Here is a 19,713-nt window from a genome sequence, read left to right on the forward strand (position 1 = left end):
GTTTCTAAACTAAAACGCAGTAGTGTGGATGAGGCCTCAGACAGCAAGTGCAGTGAGTTTGCTTCTTTCTTCTCTAAGGCCCCGTTTACATGGTTATTTTGAAAAACTGAGACATTTCCTTTCGGTTGTGCCCCTCGTTTACACGCAAACGGAGAATTCTCCTCTGAAAACGATTCTTTCTAAAAACTCCGGCCAGAGTGGAGATTTTGGAAAACGGCATTTGCACGTTTGCATGTAAACTGAGAAAAACTGAGTTTTAGGCAGTCGACGTCACAGTATGCGACAGAACTTGCACTGCGTCAAAAGTGCGACCTATATTTTCGGGATTCTGATTGGCTAACGTGGGCTTGAGCTTCTCGTTACACTGCCACCTATAGGTTTGGCATGCTCTTGACGGCATATACACGGGTTCGTGTAAACGAACACTTTTCTGAAAACGGAGAGGGTGAAATGAAAATAATCCGTTTATGAAAATAACCGGCCACGTGTAAACGTAGCCTGAGAAAATCAATAATATCAGAAAGGTGATCAGCACATCATTGAATTGCACTGGAGTCAGACCGATTAGACCACAACCTGAGAATGTAGTTACTATGTCTGATTTGCACCTTAAAGGAGAACTCCAGCGCAAAATGAACCTTTGGTCTAATTACACATTGTTACCTAGTCAACCATTATCTGAGATTTGTTTTCATGATTATCGAATGTAAATAGTTTTATCTCAAAAAACAGTTTAGCCTATAACGCTAGTATAACGCTAGTATATTGGGCGTAGAGTAATGACAAATAAAAATCGCTTGTTAATACCACTAACAAGGCTCAAAATAGCCCCACACTAACACGGTAGCATAATGAGGGTCCCTACCTTCAAACCGAAGCATTGAGAACTTTGACAGTGTCCAGACAGTTTAATAAGAAGATATTTTATACATACAGTCAACTTCACATATACAAGCAGAAGCCATCTTAGAAAAACAGACTCGATCAGTCGATCAACGAAACGCCGATCCAAATGCGCTGAACTGTGTAGAATCTCATATGGTCCAGCGCATTTAGATCGGCGTTTCGTTGATCGACTGATCGAGTCTGTTTTTCTAAGATGGCTTCTGCTTGTATATGTGAAGTTGACTGTATGTATAAAATATCTTCTTATTAAACTGTCTGGACACTGTCAAAGTTCTCAATGCTTCGGTTTGAAGGTAGGGACCCTCATTATGCTACCGTGTTAGTGTGGGGCTATTTTGAGCCTTGTTAGTGGTATTAACAAGCGATTTTTATTTGTCATTACTCTACGCCCAATATACTAGCGTTATACTAGCGTTATAGGCTAAACTGTTTTTTGAGATAAAACTATTTACATTCGATAATCATGAAAACAAATCTCAGATAATGGTTGACTAGGTAACAATGTGTAATTAGACCAAAGGTTCATTTTGCGCTGGAGTTCTCCTTTAAAACATCGACCTGCGCCCTTGACGCTCTTCCCACATCTTTCTTCAAAAGTGTGTTAAACAGCTTAGAAGCAGATCTCCTAGAAGTGGTAAATGCCTCACTTCTCTCTGGAAGTTTGCCAAACTCCCTGAAAACTGCAGTTGTCAAACCCCTCCTGAAAAAGAGCAATCTGGATAAGACTATATTAAGCAATTATAGACCGATCTCAAATCTTCCTTTCATTGGCAAGATCATTGAAAAAGTTGTCTTCAATCAGCTGAACAAATTCTTAAGCTCGAATGGATACTTTGACAATTTTCAATCTGGTTTCCGATCGCATCACAGCACAGAGGCCGTTTCTCAATATGCGTTCTTGTCTGTACTTGTGTTCTTGTGGACTTGTGAAACGTCATCAGTCGCTGCCCAAGTACTGTCCCAATTCAAAAGTTCACATCTAGCCAAGTCCAGTTCAAATCCCCGGATGTGTTCTTGATCCGCCCCTTTTACCGAGGATGCATGTAGGCCCTGTCCCAAATGGCACACTCCGGACTTGTGGACTTCCTCAGAGTCCACACTTTGGTGACGTCATGTAGTGCAGACCTATAGGGCCCTTGGCGCGAGTGCACGAGGGCGCATTGAGAGGTATTTTTGGGACAGACTTGATCGTCACGCCGGAAATAGGAAGACTGTCCGGTTGTTGTTTAAATATTATATTTCTACATTTACATATGACTCAGTAAAGCCCTGATATTGGGTTCTATTTATTTAATGAATCATAATGCGATCGTAGCCTATTATTCAGCAAGCTATTTATAAAATATAAATATATATTTATATTTATGTTTGAGATATCAACCACTGGTTGATGACCATAATGTTTGTATAAACTGTAGGTAATAACTGGTAAAATGTACACATAGGCCTAGGTCATAAAAACCATAATGATATTTACACTTAAATATTTTTTTCTCATCCATGTTAACGTGAGCGAAAGCTCCTCCCATTCGTTGTCTGATTGGCCTTTCGCAAATTCGCAAGGATTCCTGGGTAGTTAAAGTGCGTGAAGCCTGCATCTATGCGGGCTTCGCGGAAGACCGCTTCAAGGGTACAAAGGGGGCGCTGCTGATCACACTTCAGAGCGTTAAAGTGATGAATGGGACAGCCTACGGACTCGTAGACTCAGCGAGCACGCGCAATTTAAGTCCACGAGACCGAAAGTCCACATCAAGTGCGCCATTTGGGACAGGGCCGTAGAGGTGACTTGTGCAAACTTGAGACAGACAGGTATCCCAGAATGCATCTCGTCCCACCAGCAAGCGTCAATGGTAGAGGAGAAAACCCGCGTAATATCAAAATAGGCTACTACCAGAGAATGTCTAATAAGGGGAGAAGGTTCACTCTCGCTACACTTCCGGCTTCTGACTGGTTGCAGTTCCACTCTGATTCCACATGAGGGCGCTCACAGGACGAGTGCAGAATGAATGGAGGTCTATGGAGCTATACCCCTCAAAATCCACTTTTCTCAAGATATAATTTTTTGTCTAGTAATTTGAATGTTGTATTCGAAAGGAGATGCAAAGAAATTGCAAATTGCTGGGTGTTAGATTTTTTAGAGTCACTTATTTGCTTTAAAAAGTCTTTCAAAATGTCAATGACGTCATACACATCGTACGACCAGAGATTCTGCTTTACGGCAATCCTTCAGTCACTGTGGTGCTTTCGCGCTCTGCACTTTCTTTTCTCTCGAGGCATCGACAACACAGCGGACACAGGTAAACACACGTGCTAGAAGAGTTTCTGCTAGAATACATTCTGTTCCTGCTTCAGATACCACGATGCCATCAAGCGGTATCTCTGGTCGTAACCAGTCCTTCACTGACCAATCAGCGTTCATTAGCAGAATGCTAGCGTATTATGGGCAACAACAACTCAACCTGTAAGACAGCGAAAGGACATAAGTACTCGTTCATTCAATTTTCGACCTATAACCCATGTTGAACTTGCCAAACCTACAATCAAATCTGAGATTTCTCAACGGCAATCGGCTGAAAGGGACAAATTTAGCCGTCTAGCCCCATAGACTCCCATTCATTTTGCACTCCGGGGCGATCGCCCCCAGTGGAACTCTGGTGGAACTACAACCAAAATTCGGTACAATAGGACTTAATAGGGAGTGAACAGGCTCTCCGTAGACGGGCTCTGCTACTACTGTTATCGTGTCACGAAATGTAATTCTAAGAGTGTTTCAGTCGAGAATGTAGTTGTTTAAAGCTCAAATCTGTGGTTTATTTATAAAGATAGCGCCTATTTAAAAATGTATCTGACGTTTTCGGAGTTGTGAGATCCAGGCGATCACCGGGTGTTCAGCGCTCAATAACCCCGACTGGACCAGCTTTTCCTCGGCTAGAGCTTCTGATGTTTGCCGCTGGCTCTGGTGTCTCTAGTCTAGTGGTTAAACATGAGATATAATTCGTCTTGTGTATATCTAACGGGCGATCTTTGGTCTCATTAATCTATAATTTGTTCCATGGCAAATCGTTTTGGCTGAGGGCAAAGTGAAGTTTCATAATTTTATATATTTAGGCTATTTAACTTGAGCTATAGGCCTAGGCTATTTTAAGCTGACTTATGTTTGACTGAATTGTTTGCTTTATTTATTTTTATTTACTTATACTTTCATACTGGATATCAGATCATTAAAACGGACATTTAACAAAAAGAGTCAGGGTTGTGTAATTTTATTTTAGGCTAGGCCTATATATTTTAAAATATATATAATATTTTTTATATTTATTTTATTATACATTCTCTTCACTGTGCATGTATAATAATAAAAAAAGACACAACCCCGTCTGTTTTTTAAATGTCAGTTTTAATGTTGAATGTAAAATGAAAGCAAAAAGAAGCAGGGTTGCGTTTTATTTCGTGTTGTTATGCAGTGAAGATAATCAATGTACACGTTGCCTGAACCACATTTGTGTGGCCATTTAATGTGTTTAAGATTTTCTTTTAAATGAAAAGAGGCAGAGTGTTGTTTTATACCATATTTCGTTTTATTGTTGCCTAAAATATAGGCTACATAAAGAGATAACCGGAGTAGCCAGAGCGTGCTGAGTGACGCGATCAAGAACGCCGCTGTCTCATTTGCAGAATAACCGGACTTGCGTCCTCTCGTCCTCGGGAGTTCGTTCTCCTAAGTCGAACTTGGCAAGTCTGAACTACCAAGGACGCAAGTCCGAAGTTTGCGTACTTGGTATTGAGAAACGGCCAGAGACAGCGCTCATAAAGATAATTAACGATATTCGCTTAAACACTGATACAGGCAAATTATCAGTGCTGGTACTACTCGACCTCAGTGCTGCATTTGACACTGTCGATCACAACATACTTCTTGACAGGCTGGAAAACTGGGTGGGGCTTTCTGGGATAGTCCTAAAATGGTTCAGGTCATACTTAGAAGCGAGAGGTTATTATGTGAGTATAGGAGACCATAAGTCTGAGTGGATGGACATCCATGACATGCGGAGTTCCTCAAGGCTCAACTCTTGCGCCACTCATATTCAACCTGTACATGCTCCCAATGAGCCAAATAATGAGAAAGAACCAAATCTCTTACCACAGCTATGCAGACGACACACAGATCTACTTAGCCCTATCGCCTAACGATTACAGCCCCATTGAGTCCAGTTCCAATGCATTGATGAAGTAAACAGTTGGATGTGCCAAAACTTTCTTCAGTTAAACAAAGACAAAACTGAAGTCATTGTGTTTGGAAACAAAGATGAAGTTCTCAAGGTGAACGCACACCTTCACTCTAGAGGTCAAACAACTAAAAATAAAGTCAGGAATCTTGGTGTATCTCTAGAGTCAGACCTGAAATGTATGTCATATTATTGTATTTTATTCCTCCAATTATAATGCTGCATATAACCTGTATTTAGTAAATCTGCCTAGCAATTGTTGAGCAGTCATAAATAGGGAATTGTGATTGGTGAAATACTTCAAGCTCCACCTGCTATACCTCATTGTGTGTGTTTTTGTGTGCCCCCCCCCACTCTAGAGCTTTGCCCCCCCCCCCCCCCCAGCTGCCCCCCTACCTATGATGATCAAAAAACTGTACTTGTAAAAACAACCCACCACTATGTCCACAAGCTTCTCAAAACAGTGAACTAAACAATACATTTACCAAAGGTGAACTATTTAATTTTTTATTTTAAATGTATTATTAGCCCCTGCCCCCTGCCCCTCAAATACTTAGCTACGTCCCTGATTGAAACGTGCAGAGCGGCGTTCGCTCAGTCTGGCTCACACAATATTTTTAATTATATTTTATATATTTAATTATAATAAGAACTTGAGTATTGTCCGCTGTTTTATACTTGTAGTCCACTGCATCTTGGACACAATTTTTTTTTTATATTTTAATTTTGCTTTTTAAAAGATGCACAGTTTTGTTTTGTTTAAACACTGCACTGGGCTTATTCCTGTTGTGAATTAAAAACCTTTGTAGTGTGTAAGGGCATGATTAAACAATAACTACTGTAGTTTAAAAGTGTTTTTGTGTTTGTTTTGTTAAAGCAATTCACATATAGGGATTCCCATGTAGCCTACCGTCTACCCCTGCCACCCTGCCAAGACCTCTTGCCACCCCTTTGCCCCCCATGTAAAATGTTCTAGATCCGCCACTGCTCCTCGGGGGAACGAGGGTTACCATACGTAGCCGAGACGTTTTGCCAGTATGTTTTTTTTAAAAATCAACTATCTAGCATTAGGCTATAAATCACCAACGATCACGATTTCAGCAAAAAATCTTCTTAACTGTATACTGAAGAAAAAAGCCAACTATACATCTTGGATGGTCTGACAGTGAGTAAATTGACAGCCAATGAGAGCATATAACAAATAAATTTTTTTTTTTAAATTGTCTAATTTTTCTTTTTCACAAACTGTGTACTGAATACTGAAATGAACATTTTGGGTGGCATTTTTACCTTTATAAAGTGAATTTTTTCCCAACCTGCATAATCTTTTATGTCAAATTCTCAAATTTAATCAATAAACTCAATTAGAAATATGAAATGATGGAAATTAAATTAAAAGCAAATCACTTCACAATGCAAATTATGGCAAATCATTGTTGCCTCAGAAGCAGCTGAGAGCATGACATCTTCATCTGCCTCTTTCTTCACAGGCCAGAGACTCAGAACGCTGTCAATGTTTCCACTCACTCGGGTCGGAGACTGGAGGTACGAGACTCCTAAATGCTCGAAAAGTTTATCATCCTGTCATCATCTACTCCTCCCGTCTTTTCGTTTGATTTTCTTTCTCATTGCTGAGAATCAGAGCTGCTGCTTTCAATACATTGAAAGTGGATGTGATTTTTTTTTTTTAACCTTCAAACTCCAAAATTGACAAAGTAGTAGGCTATCATGAAAGTATTATATTCCAAGCTTTTTGAAGTCATTTAATAACTTTATGTGACAAAAATATCTAAATTAAATAATCATTCACTGATAAATCTGCCCTCTTCCTTTGTTTTCCTGTTTAATTCCTCACACAAAACCGTCTCGGTTTCAGGAGATGTTGAACATCATATCAAGTCATATGCTTTTATTGTACCTTTGATGTACATATGGTACTTTTTTTTTTTGGGGTCAAACTAGCTTTTACATTTTGTAAAATGTTTCCATTTGTATTTCATGAAAGAAAGTAAGGCAAACCTGTTTGGAAAAATCTTATTTGAGTTAATGCATTCATTGTTCAAAAGTTTGGGGTTTGTAAGATTTGAAGTCTCTTCTGCTCATCAAGGCTGCATTAATTTGATTCAATATACAGTAAAAACAGGATGATTGTGAAGAATTATTACAATTTAAAATAGCTGTCAGCCACCTTTATTTCTATTGCACTTTATATAATACAGATTGTTTCACAGCAGCTTCACTGTAATAAACAGGAAAATAACAGAATCAATGATGCAGACGAAATTAAAATTCTGCAGTAAAGCAGCTCTAAAAAGGACAAGTGTCGTCATTCAGCCTGAGTCAGTTCAGTGTTGGTTCAGTTGCTGCAAAATTAATCAATTATGAAACAACCCACACGTCGACCCGTCGTTAAACCGGACTCAGAGTGTGGAGATTTTGTTTTGGTGTGACTTTGCTGTGGAAAGCAACCCTCTTTTGCTTTTGTCTTATACCTGTAGGTTTTTAGTTTTAATGCTCCCAAGTACAATTGTGCTTCATTTTGGTTTTGGAAGAGACTAAACATGAGGATTCGATTTTAAAGCCCTCACTGCTATAGACTGAGTTCATGATATCAAGAGAAAATAATTAGGAAACTCATGCTCATCATCATCAAACTGATATATTTTTGGTTACAAACTTCTTGGGTTCTTGAGTTTTAATGTGAATGGATTGCTGTATTATCAAAGTATAAAGTGTCCAGACTATATAAAAGTACAATTTCTAATGTTTAATTTGCAGATGAATGGAATATGTGGGTTTATGGTTTTGATCATCACTGAGATAAAACATCAAATGGATAGAATTCTGAAATCTATTTTTTAGATAGCCTAGTGATTTGAATGACACACTATTGAGCTGAAGCCATCTTGTGCTCGGTGCCCTTTTTGTCTACATTACACATTCTGACAATTCTGCTGAAATAATGGGAAAATATATTTTAATTATAAAAATAAACCTTGTGTTATACAGTTGATTGGCTTCTTTTCAAACTGAACTTTCATTTGTTGTGATATGGTCAGGAAGAGTTTACCGCATCTCTATACCAGTGATTCCCAACTAAAGGGTATGTGAACCTGGGCATTTAAAACCATAAATTGCCTTTGCTAAAGGAACGTAAACTAAGTACATAAAGGGATGTTTTTGGCTAATTGTGTGGATGGCATTTACAGTCAAATATAGTATATAAAATATTGTTTCATAATAATAGTACATAATAATATATAATCAAGTATTTTTCGGTTAGAAAATAAGAAATATCTATGGTGAATAAATAATGTTGCTAATTTTTATGCATGAAACATTGTTTGTAACAGGTGGTTTTGCAACTAGCCTGTTAAAGGAGTCCTCCTATTGTCGTCCCATACAAATGGCGAAGTAATTAATGATAAGATTAAACATCCGAAAAATACACGATATATAAACTAAGTTATCGTGTTCATTGTTTGAGTACAACATTGTTTATGCTAGCTAGCGCTATGCTAATGTTCAGTCCACGGTAAGTAAAAAAACATGCGTAAAACAGATTGGAAAAACAAAATAACAGAACGGAGAGTTAACACTATTAAATCACTGAGATGAACAACTAGTATTACCGAGAAAAAGCAGTTTAAACCGGTCATGAAACAGGCGTCTGGCGAACATCCCAAACTTCTCTGCAGTGCAAACAGGAAGTCGGACACGTGTACTGTTGATTCAGATTGGCTGAAATCTCGTTCTGCGATTGGTTAGTATTGGAGAAACCCGCCTCTTAAAAACCCTTTTTCTCCCACCAGACTTCATTCAGTCTCCAGTCAGATGATTATATTCAGACAGACACACACACACCTCTCTTTATAACCGGGTCCAAACAACATCAGAGATGCGCGAATTTCTCTTAGTTATATACCTTATTGGCGCAGGTAAGTGTTTTAATAGTTGAACAGTTCTGGATCGTTATTATATAAGTTTTATGCTTTTTTTGCTCACTTAGAGTGTAACTATATTTGACAGGTGTAACGTTAGAGATGTCGACAGGTACGTTTGTTCGACGCTTTCCCGAATTGACCAAGGCGGATCAAGTTAAAGTCATCTGTAACGCTACTGTTATTGCACAGCATTGTGATGATTCGACAGTCTGTCGAAATATGCAACATCCCGGAGTCTCGCTGGAAAAGGATGGATTATATCCAACCTTAACTATCACTAACTGGAACTACAATTCGTGGTCCTGTGAAGCACAGGGTTACATTGATGGCACTGAACATAAGGAGAATTTTACTGTGGACTTAAGCAACCGTAAGTAATTTGTTCCATTTATCATGATTCTTTAGTGCAATTCAAATCGGTACAACTATGCTTTATTTTTGACTCGACACATATAGTTGTATTGTGCACTCAGCCAGCTGTGTGTAAACTAACGTTTATTACAGTGACCACCACTAAGTAATAGCGCACTAACCGCACTGTTTTGAAACTGAATGAATGAGATTGGATGACGCAAGACCGGTTTTCTCACCACATCCCCGACAAGAGGCTTTTTTGAGATGAACAAAATCTGCGAGTGTAAATGTCAGCATTATCATATACGTCTAAAGAATTAAAGTCTGTCAGGTTAAAGAAGATTATTGATGCAGTTCAGTCTGTCTGTTATTTTATTCCAACCGTTACTCCTCATCGGAGGCTTCCGTAAATATTTAGTTTATAGGCCTACTGTTTCAACTAATTTTAATGGTGCAACACAAAAATATGTACGTTGTAACTTAGTGCCAATTTTGTAACAGCTGGGGCAACCGGTCCCTCCATCGTGGGTTTGTTGTGTGACGTCATCTGAGAGAACATGCGACATTGTAGCCGGAACTACTTTTCTCTGTTTTGTCTATGGCCCTGTCCCAAATGGCACCCTAAACCCTCACCGTCTTCCTCTGAGTCCGCACTTTCGTGACGTAACGCCGCTTTACCTGTCGGGAAGAAGTATGTTGCGGAGTCCGCATCAGTGCGGGCTCGGCAAAAGTGCGCATCGAGGGCGCAAATCGACCGCAGAGGGGGCGCTCGCAAGTACCCTTCTGAGATATAAAATGACAAATGGGACACACTATCTCACGGACTTAACGGACATGCGTACGCGGCCACCATAGAAGTGGGCAGAGCCAGAGCCATAGAGAGAAAGAGTCGACCTCCGTTGTAAAAAACGGCGGCGCTTTTAACCTTTATATACTAGCCGTTTCTCAATGTCAAGGAAGGATCCTCGAAAGCCGGAATTTCGAGGATGCTACGTCATCGACATCCGTCGAAGGACTGTTCCAATGTCGAGGATCCTCCGAATTTCAACCAAGGGCGGAGTCCTTCCCAAAATATCCCATATACAGGAAAGGGTGCAAATGTGTAGACTTCGCGCTCTCAAATCGCCCACAATCCTATGCGCGCAGCTTTGCTATCTTGTTTAAAAAATAAATAAATAAATGTCGGAGCAATAACGGGGCAATATGCTTTTAAATGCAAGTACGTTACCATACATTTGTTATAACCGTCATAGTTCGCATAGTTTTTACAGCGAATACAACCCTTTTAGGTTTATTCAAGACCAAAACTTCCTGGTAGACGGCTGCGTTGACCTTGGACCTCAGAAAACACAGTGGACCAACACCAGCAGATGACATGGCTCCCCAAACCATCACTGACTGTGGAAACTTTACACTGGACTTCAAGCATCTTGGCTTGTGTGTCTCTCCTCTCTTCCTCCAGACTCTGGGACCGAGATTTCCAAATGAGATGCAAAATTTGCTCTCATCAGAAAAGAGGACTTTGGTCCACTGTGCTTTATTCAATCCAGAGTCAACGCAGACGTCTACCAGGACATGTTCAGAGCACTTCATGCTTCCTTCATTTTCCAGCAGGATTTGCACCTGCCCACACTGCCAAAATAACCAAAACCTGGTTCAATGACCATGGTATTACTGTGTAATTACTGTGTGATTTCATGTAATATTCTAATTTTCTGAAATTTTGATTTCATGGGTTTCATAAGCTGAAAGCCGTAATCATCAAAATTATTAAAAAAAAGGCTTGAAATATCTCACTTTGCATGTAATGAGTTTATATAATATATTAGTTTCACCTTTTAAGTTGAATTACTGAAATCAACTTTTTCATGATATTCTAATTATATGACCAACACATCCCATCCGGTCGACCGGTCGCATACGGTCTAGCTGCAGAAGTTCAGATATTTCGATGGATCCCAAGCTCAAAAAGAAAGCTCAAGTTTAAAAAGGTTAAATCGTTCAAATTCGTCCGGAAACCTATAATTATAATAAATATATACATGTGTATTTCAGATGTATCAATTATGAGTATTATATTAAATGAGTATATATAGTAATAAAATATAGCCTATTACATTTAATCATATTAAAACAATGTAAAACAAACCCCCCCCCCCACACACACACTAGTACAGTACATAATAGTATACACACAGTGTCATATATATATATATATATACACACACACACACACACAAACTGTACTATATATATATATATATATATATATATATATATATTAGGCCAGTACATGTACAGTGTCTGTGTTGTATATTCACACTGTATATACCGGTACTGTATATGTACTGTGTGTGTGTAATAAAGTAAGAATGTTTGTGTATTGTTTAAAAAAAAAAATATATATATTTTGCTCATTTCACATCTGAAACATGTACACATTTGTCTACAAAACTTTATATACTTTCCTGTAAGTGTATTACTTATTTAAGAAATAAAGTTATACAAGTTTTAATTTTGATAAGCCATTACCCATCTACATGTTTCTCAGTTTCTTTCTCTTTTCTTCTTTCTTTTCTTAGAAGAACATACCAGCACTTCGCCCAGTCCAGGAACTACTGGCACTTCGCCCAGTCCAGGAACTACTGGCACTTCGCCCAGTCCAGGAACTACTGGCACTTCGCCCAGTCCAGGCAATAATGAGTCCCATTCAGGCACTATTATTGCAGCTGGGATCTCTGTGCCGATCATCTGTTTGGTGCTGCTGATGATGGTGATCATTTACATCCTTTACCGGAAGGCAAGTATTTTCAGAAGCAAATCAAATCTGTGTTGGTGTTCCTTTAATCTTCTTTGAAGGAATAGTTCACTCAAAAATGAAAATGGTCATCTCTTTCTCACCCTTGTGTCATTCAAAATATTGTGAATCTCTAGTTTGCTTTTTATATACAACTAATGTAGATCAGGGACTCCAACTGCCTGGCTTCAAAAAGATCAAATAAAGTAGACCTACAGATTCTAGGCCCTTATCCAGACAACCATTTGCTATATTCCAAATCTTTAAAAGTCATATATCAGCTTCACATGAGGAAATGGATTCAATTTTAATTTGTTATTCCCTGAAAAACGTCCCTATTGCTATAGCACCCAAATTTCATTTAAATGTAGACCCATTTGAGCATGGAGATTGGTCATGGGACACATGAGGACCAAAGGCTTCAGAAGACTTTATATAGAATATAGAATATATTTCGGAATATATTTCGGAAGTTGTGTGGACAATTTTCGGGTACTTCTGTTGTCCTTTTTTGGAGCTTGATAGTCTATGTCCCAATCTAAATGTAAACGTTTTATTTTAAATGTTGAATGTTTTTGTTTCAGCATGTTTATTAATCTCCCATATAGTCATTGCACGCTATAACCTTAAACCCAGATGATCGATGATGTGACAGTTTAACATGATCAACCCAGTTATTTTTGTATGATCAACTCTGAAAATATTCCTTCATTCAAAACACGTAATTTGATCTAAGACTGGAGATTGCATAGGAAAGTAAAGTGAGTGAAAGCAATTGGGACATTAGTTAATTTGTATAATCTTTACTCTTAATTTGGTGTCGTGCTACAGGCCTAATTTAAATATTATGCAAAAACATAAATCCGAGGCTAGAAACAGAGGCTACTTAATATGAACAAATGTAAACGCACCGTGTCCTGATTGGCTAATGATCCGATCTGCTTGATCAGATCATGGTGATCGCATGTTAATGCCAAGTGTAAACGCAGTGTATGATTGAATCTGGAAATAAAGCAAAATAACTGAGAAAAATTATAAATAATCCTCAGATGTCATGTCCGTAATTTATAGCAAAACATCAAGCGTTAATTCGATCTCAAACAGATTAATTAAAATAAGTTATTACTCCACCACATGCACAACATCATTAACCAACGTGAATTAACATACGACAATTCGGTTTCTGGAAACAGTCGTGACTCGCTACGTTCTTCAACGATGCATCGTACTATAGTTAAGCAGCGAGTTATGCGTTGTACGGGAAACGCACCCCAGTTCTGTAAAATTAGGGCCAATTTTGAAGGGCACTGTGGGAAGAGGACATCCTCAATGACAATCATCCCTTCATGAAGGGTCTTCCACAAGGTCGTTAGCCACATGTTAGACGGTCACTTCAAAGAAGTCATTATTCCATTATTCTGATCCAATAGAGCATCACAGTCCCGCCCACAGCCGGTGCCGGAAGTAAAAATTCAATACAATTTCTCCATAGACATTTGGGGTATAAGCCATAAAAACGTAACCATACATGGTAGACTTAAAACCAGCAACGGCTGTACTAAGCGATTGTATATGCTCATATAAACGCCAAAAGTTCATGGGGCACTAACCTTGATTTGAGATAAATGCCTTTTATTCGCGATGTCTTGGATAAGTACTTCATTACCCACAATCCTAAACAATCCCACAATCCCACAGTGATGCATCTGATTGGTGGATGTCGTGTAAACCCCGCGAAGGTCAGAGCGTTGCCATGGAAGCAGGATTCTAACAGTAGAGACCAGAGCCCGTCTACATTCTCTGGTAGAGACTGAACGGACTGTTTTCTTTAGCGGAAGCCATATAAATAGTTTTTAAATCAATACATTCCTTTTTAAATTAATATTTTGTGTCAAATTATTTATTTATTTGGTAGGTAGCCATGTAATAAGCGGGATAATGTATAGCGAGTTGGTTGTTATAGCGAATACAACTCCCTTCAGGCTTCGCTTCGGGCTCATAATCAGCCTTTCGCGAGTTGTATTCGCTATAACAACCTTTACATTATCCCTTACTTATCGTTCACTTTAGATAGGCTACTGTAGCCTTCATATGGTATGAGTCATATCAAGCATTTTATGATGCCACTGTCAAAACAATATTAAGCCTAGGCATACCTCTTCATGCATTTACTGAACATTTGTGTAATAATTCATGGCAAGTTAATAAACTGAATATGACGGTCCAAGAGCAGACCATGCACCGATCCATGCATCAGACTGGTGGCGCTGTGCACTTTCTGGTTTGCTGACCATCACTTTTTAATTTTCACTTGATGTGGATATTAAGAAAATACATTAAATGTTATTACAATTAAGGATGAACTTTAACATCATGAAAATGAGCATGGACCTTAACCTGTCCTGTCAGCAGAGTGTCCTGTGTCATAAAGGGCTTTGAAATAAACACACAAACTAACGTTACACACTGACTGAACACACGTGTGTTGATGACTGAGCTGCACCATGTTGCTAACGCTATCGTTAACCGCTTTCACACACGCACACAATATATTATTATTTTTATTTACACGATTATTACTGAAATAACTGCTATTAACTACACATTTACTATATAAAATTCACTCAAAAGGCTCTTTCGCGGTTGGCTTCAGTCGACTTCAGTGAGGCGCGGTGGTTTATGGGGCGAGTAGTTCCTTCGCTCGGAAATGAAAATACGTACACAGTCTTGTACCTTTGCCTTTTTTTGGATTTTCTCTTCGTTTTTTTACTCGAAATGATATGTTGTATGCTTATGAGTTCAGCCATAGCTGGTTATCCTCAGACATGCTCTAAAACTCTTTAGATACGGATTTTTCCAAAAGTCAATGGGAGAAATGAATGGGAAATTTACTTCCGGCACCAGAGCTCTCTCGGGCTGTGGGCGGGACTGTGATGCTCTATTTGGAGAGCCAGTCATAATAAACCAGCATTCAATCTGTTATTATCTTTTATACATAGAAGATATATAGTTATTGTTATGCAAAGGGCTTTTACAAAATAAAAATTATTTGGTAAGGATATTTGCTGCTGAATGATTTTGAGGAATACTATTACTTAAAATATTGTGTTTGTATTTACTTGCAGAGGAATCTTAAAAAGGAATCTCCTCAACCACCACCAATGTGCAGCATCCATCTGGATGATGTGACGGCAGCCATATTGCCCACCACACACCAGCTTACTGGTGGAGAGGAGACCGAGATGAAGCCAATCATTGTATGGGGATGATTAGGAGGCCATGATGGACAGAGGCCAAGGGGCAAATTTGGCCAGGATGCCGGGGTTACACCCGTGCTTTTTTTCGAAGGACATCCTGGGATTTTTAATAACCACAGAGTCAGGACCTCGGTTTAACGTCTCATCCGAAGGACGGCGCTCTTTGACAGTATAGTGTCCCCCACACTACACTGGGGCGTTAGGACCCGCACAGACCACAGGGTGAGCGCCCCCTGCTGGCCTCACTAACACCTCTTCCAGCAGAAACCTGGTTTTCTCAGGTCTCACATCCAGGTACTAACCAGGCTCAGCCCTGCTCAGCTTCAGTGGGCAACCAGTCTTGGGTTACAGGGTGATATGGCTGCTTGACGAAATGCAATGTAAGTTGTTTTGGATAAAAGTGTCTGCCAAATGCATAAATATAAATGCATGGGATTAGTTCATCAATTCTTTCCCTGGAGTACACACCAGTCGGTATCTTCCCACCCGTACTCCGCACTTAAAAGTTGTCCAGTGCCACACTCTGTTGAGGCTGATCCCGCGCGCGTCCTCTTCCAGACCTCTACATTTGTAAAAACCCTCCAGAAGTCTCAGAATCTGTATTTTTCTATGTTTCATGCTTTCCAGCACAACAAAGTCATACGCTTTAAGTACCTGTTACTCTGCAATTTTACTTCTGTGCCTGGCAAATGCTTCAGTTTATATATACCGTACTGTATATTATGTCACTGTGTTTGAATGTTACATGGCTGGTTTTGTAATCCGCATATGGACTGTATTGAAATCTTGTGCCAGCCTCAGGAGGAGGCGGGCTTTCTCAGCTGAATCCCTAAGTTTTCTACCTCTAACTCTTTCCCTGTCAGTGTATTTACATTTTTATATATAAGTTGCCAGCTACTGTCAGCATTTTAGGTCATTTTCACAATGTCATGACCCCCAGAATATTTTGTTTTTTAAATATCTGAACATGCAGTATATGAAAAGAAAGAATACACCCCCCAAAGCTTCACAGTCGTTAACCCTTCCTGAGTCAACAAGTCAGTAAAGTAAGGCAGTTTTGATTTAAATGCTGTTTAATGTTGATGATCGTGTTATTTTTCATATGCATCTGCTTACATGTGACTGTTTACATCACCTGTTTACATCACCTGTTTCTGCTGCCTTCCTCACATGTGTTTTGATCAGGAGATTCAGTACTCTTTCAGAAGATGTGATAGCGCCCCCTGCTGTATAACAGCGAAAATACAGATTGCCAGAATATTCTGTAACTGGCAGGGAAATATTTAGCTAAACTTTTTTTTTTTTTTACTTGCCGCTGCTGCCTTTGTCTTGTTCACTAGGGTGTTATATGTATATAACAGTATGTGTTTGAAGAAGTGCTACTATTGAAGTATTTTTTGTACATTGTTTATATTAACTTAACACTTGTAAATAAAATTCTTATTAAATTATATCACATTTCTTGAAAAAATATTTTGTGGGCTTTATTTTTTTTGTTGGATTATTGGCTGAATACATGAAGATAACTGGTCTAGATATTTACATTCAAGAAAATGTCAGCGTTTTGCAATGAAGTTGCCGTGTTTTTGACTTCTGATAACCTTTTGCTTTATTGGGGTACAATTGTGGTAGAAAAGCTATAAAATATTCTGCAAAAATATCAAACAGACTTGACCTTAACTAGACCTTGGCTTAAAGGCAAACATTTCAATCGCATTTAATTGTTAGTATTGTTCTGTTTTGGTGTAATGTTTCTCTCATAGTGGCTAAACTCTTCAGATTGTGTCACTGCAGATCACAAACCACTAGACCACTTCCTGCTCCACCGGCACTGCTTTTCATTTTTAAAGAGGTGTAATTTCATTGCACACCTTATTGTTTCCGAGAAGAGTGTAGAGGCTTTCCAGTAAGCCGTTGGTAACAAGAGTGGGCAAGTTTAGACCACGTACAAACAAAGTCCATGCAGACAGTTGTAGATGGAAACAAATGTCTTTCTTTATCGTGTTCCCATTGTGTGTAAGTGTTTGTAAACAAGGAAAAGCTACACAAAGTTGTTTTGAGACCAAGTCCATACCTTGTAGACACGGCAGTATACAGACACTATAATACACCTTGCGAGCTACTCTGCCGAGCGGTCAAATACTGTGTGCTTCCCAATTACCAATGCACACATTTGTTACTCAGGTGCACAAGTCACAGCGCCACCCAGTGGACAACAAAAACTTTTCAATACAACAAATGACTCCTACAAAGAGAATACCTTTAAAGGCACACTATGCAATATTTCTCCGCTAGAGGTTGCTTATTCAAAACAAAGGCGTAGCTTGATGACGCTTTGATTTTGCTGAATCATGGGAGTTGTTGTCTTCACCTCTACAGCCGGTGGAAAATATGACGGGACTCGGGTAGAAATCATATTCATGGATAAAAGTTAAGAAAGCCGTTGGAGCAGAAGGAGGCGCTGAAGCAATTGCTAATGAGAGACTAGCACGACACACGGCTCGAGAGCAGAGAAGCTTTTATTATGTGCAGACACCGCTTCCAGTCATGAGTAAGTGGGGTAACGCAGCTGTTTTATCAGTATCCGTGTTTCCATTACCCTTCAAATTGTGCAAATTGAAATTGCGAATTGAAAATACGCTTAATGGAAACACGTAATTTTCGCAAAAACTCCCATTCATCGCAAAAACGTTTTCACGCTCGCATGAGGAGGTTTTTCAGGCAATTCGATTCAAACTGCAATGGAAACAGTTTTTGCGCATTAACAGTCACCTGACGTAATGACGCAGTGTTTTTGGACAGAATACAAGACAGTTCTTTATTAAATTCATAAAAGACAAAAGAATTACAGGAATACTGGATATTAAATCTCAAAGAAATGCCACAATCAAGGCAATGAGGGAGAAACACCCAGAAACATCTCATACAGTATAGGGTATATGTGCCACTCACAGTATAAGTGTCTTTCCTTACCATTAATGCTTGAATAACACCCTTATATCCTTCGATTAATAATAATGGCCAGTGTGGTGGTTGCAATATATAAACCTACCAACATTCGTTGCCATGATTTTTGGAATGACTTATCGTGAGAGGGAAAAAGTTTTAGTCGCATAACATCGGTTAATGGAAACGCCGTCAGTTCTCAATAGTTTTTTATCGACATTCAGAAAATATCGCCAAAGTTTTGCGCAAATCTGTAATGGAAATGCGCCTTCTCAACCCTGCTCCTGAAGGACCCCCGACACTGCACGTTTTCTTTGTCTCCCTTATCAAACACACCTGATCAGGGGCGGAGGCAGACGATTTAAACATTCGGGGCTTAGCCCAAACCTAGGGGGGTCCGGGGGCATACTCCCCCGGTGAGATTTTTTTACCATTTACGTCAGCTAAATGCACTATTTTTCAGGCTGTTTGAGATAATAGAATGCCTAAAAATCTATACACTATCTGGGAAAATGATGATAGTTAGGCCTACTCAGTAAAAAAAAAAAAAAAAAAAAAAAAAAAAAACTGGACGCGCGAATGAGGTGAATTCGCGGCCGCGCCGCGCTAAACGTCATTCGCGCTGCAGGACCTCCAGACGTGCGTAAACGCGTCTTCACATTGACTTAAAGATTGAAATCACTCACGCCAGACGCTCTATTCACGTTCGGTGTGAACGGGTGTGAACGCAGCATACACTTGTCCGCGGTTCGTCCGATGCTGCTTCTGAATCTCTCTCCGGCCGGTGAGGTTTACTGTTAGTGTTCCATATAAAAAAACGTTGTTATGTCCCTAATATTAACTTCAGCCGGTTAGCCAGTAAGCTCGCTACGACGCAGGTGAAAACATACAATAGCCCGCCCGCCAGCCCCTGATGACAACGACGAAGAAGATTTATTCTTCGTTAGTTTTTATTGGCAGTTGGCAAACAAGCTGAGTGATGCGCGATGCATTACCGTCCGCCACCACGCACGGTAATAGAGCTTTTGTTTCATTTTTTGACGCTCCAGTCAGAAAGACTGAGAAGGAATGGAACAAGTTAAAGTTATTTAAAAAAAACTAAAAGATTCGGGGCTTTTGACAAAACATTCGGGGCTTAAGCCCAATTAGCCACCCCCCCGCTCCGCCCCTGCACCTGATCCAACTCAGCAGCTCATTAAAGGTGCATAGCGCAAGATTCAGAATTTTTGCAGAACTATGCCACCTCTGGTGGCAAGCGAAACTGCAGCCAGAGATGTGCACGC

The 19,713-nt window shown here is 39.5% G+C and overlaps 2 protein-coding genes across 2 annotated transcripts in view; one reads left to right on the forward strand and one right to left on the reverse strand.

Moving 5' to 3' along the window:
• The window catches only part of LOC306986409 (uncharacterized protein), a 242,215-nt gene that overhangs the window by 39,328 nt on the left and 183,174 nt on the right, over positions 1-19,713 (reverse strand). The gene's annotated exons all lie outside the window — the stretch shown is intronic.
• LOC306986411 (uncharacterized protein) lies at positions 8,961-17,137 on the forward strand. Its single transcript, XM_079589619.1, has 4 exons — positions 8,961-9,070; positions 9,162-9,446; positions 12,013-12,230; positions 15,353-17,137. Exons 1-4 carry the CDS (start codon positions 9,031-9,033, stop codon positions 15,494-15,496), a joined length of 687 nt encoding a protein of 228 aa, XP_079445745.1. The 5' UTR covers positions 8,961-9,030; the 3' UTR covers positions 15,497-17,137.

This window comes from Phoxinus phoxinus (genome assembly GCF_949152265.1).
Source record: "Phoxinus phoxinus genome assembly, chromosome: 18".
Taxonomy (NCBI): Eukaryota; Metazoa; Chordata; class Actinopteri; order Cypriniformes; family Leuciscidae; genus Phoxinus; species Phoxinus phoxinus.

Bases quoted from the DNA above. Each gene is read 5' to 3' on its own strand.
- LOC306986411 (XM_079589619.1), top strand. From the start codon at position 9,031: ATGCGCGAATTTCTCTTAGTTATATACCTTATTGGCGCAG. The intron at 9,071-9,161 runs GTAAGTGTTTTA...TATATTTGACAG, and splicing joins TATATACCTTATTGGCGCAG to GTGTAACGTTAGAGATGTCG. The intron at 12,231-15,352 runs GCAAGTATTTTC...ATTTACTTGCAG, and splicing joins TTTACATCCTTTACCGGAAG to AGGAATCTTAAAAAGGAATC.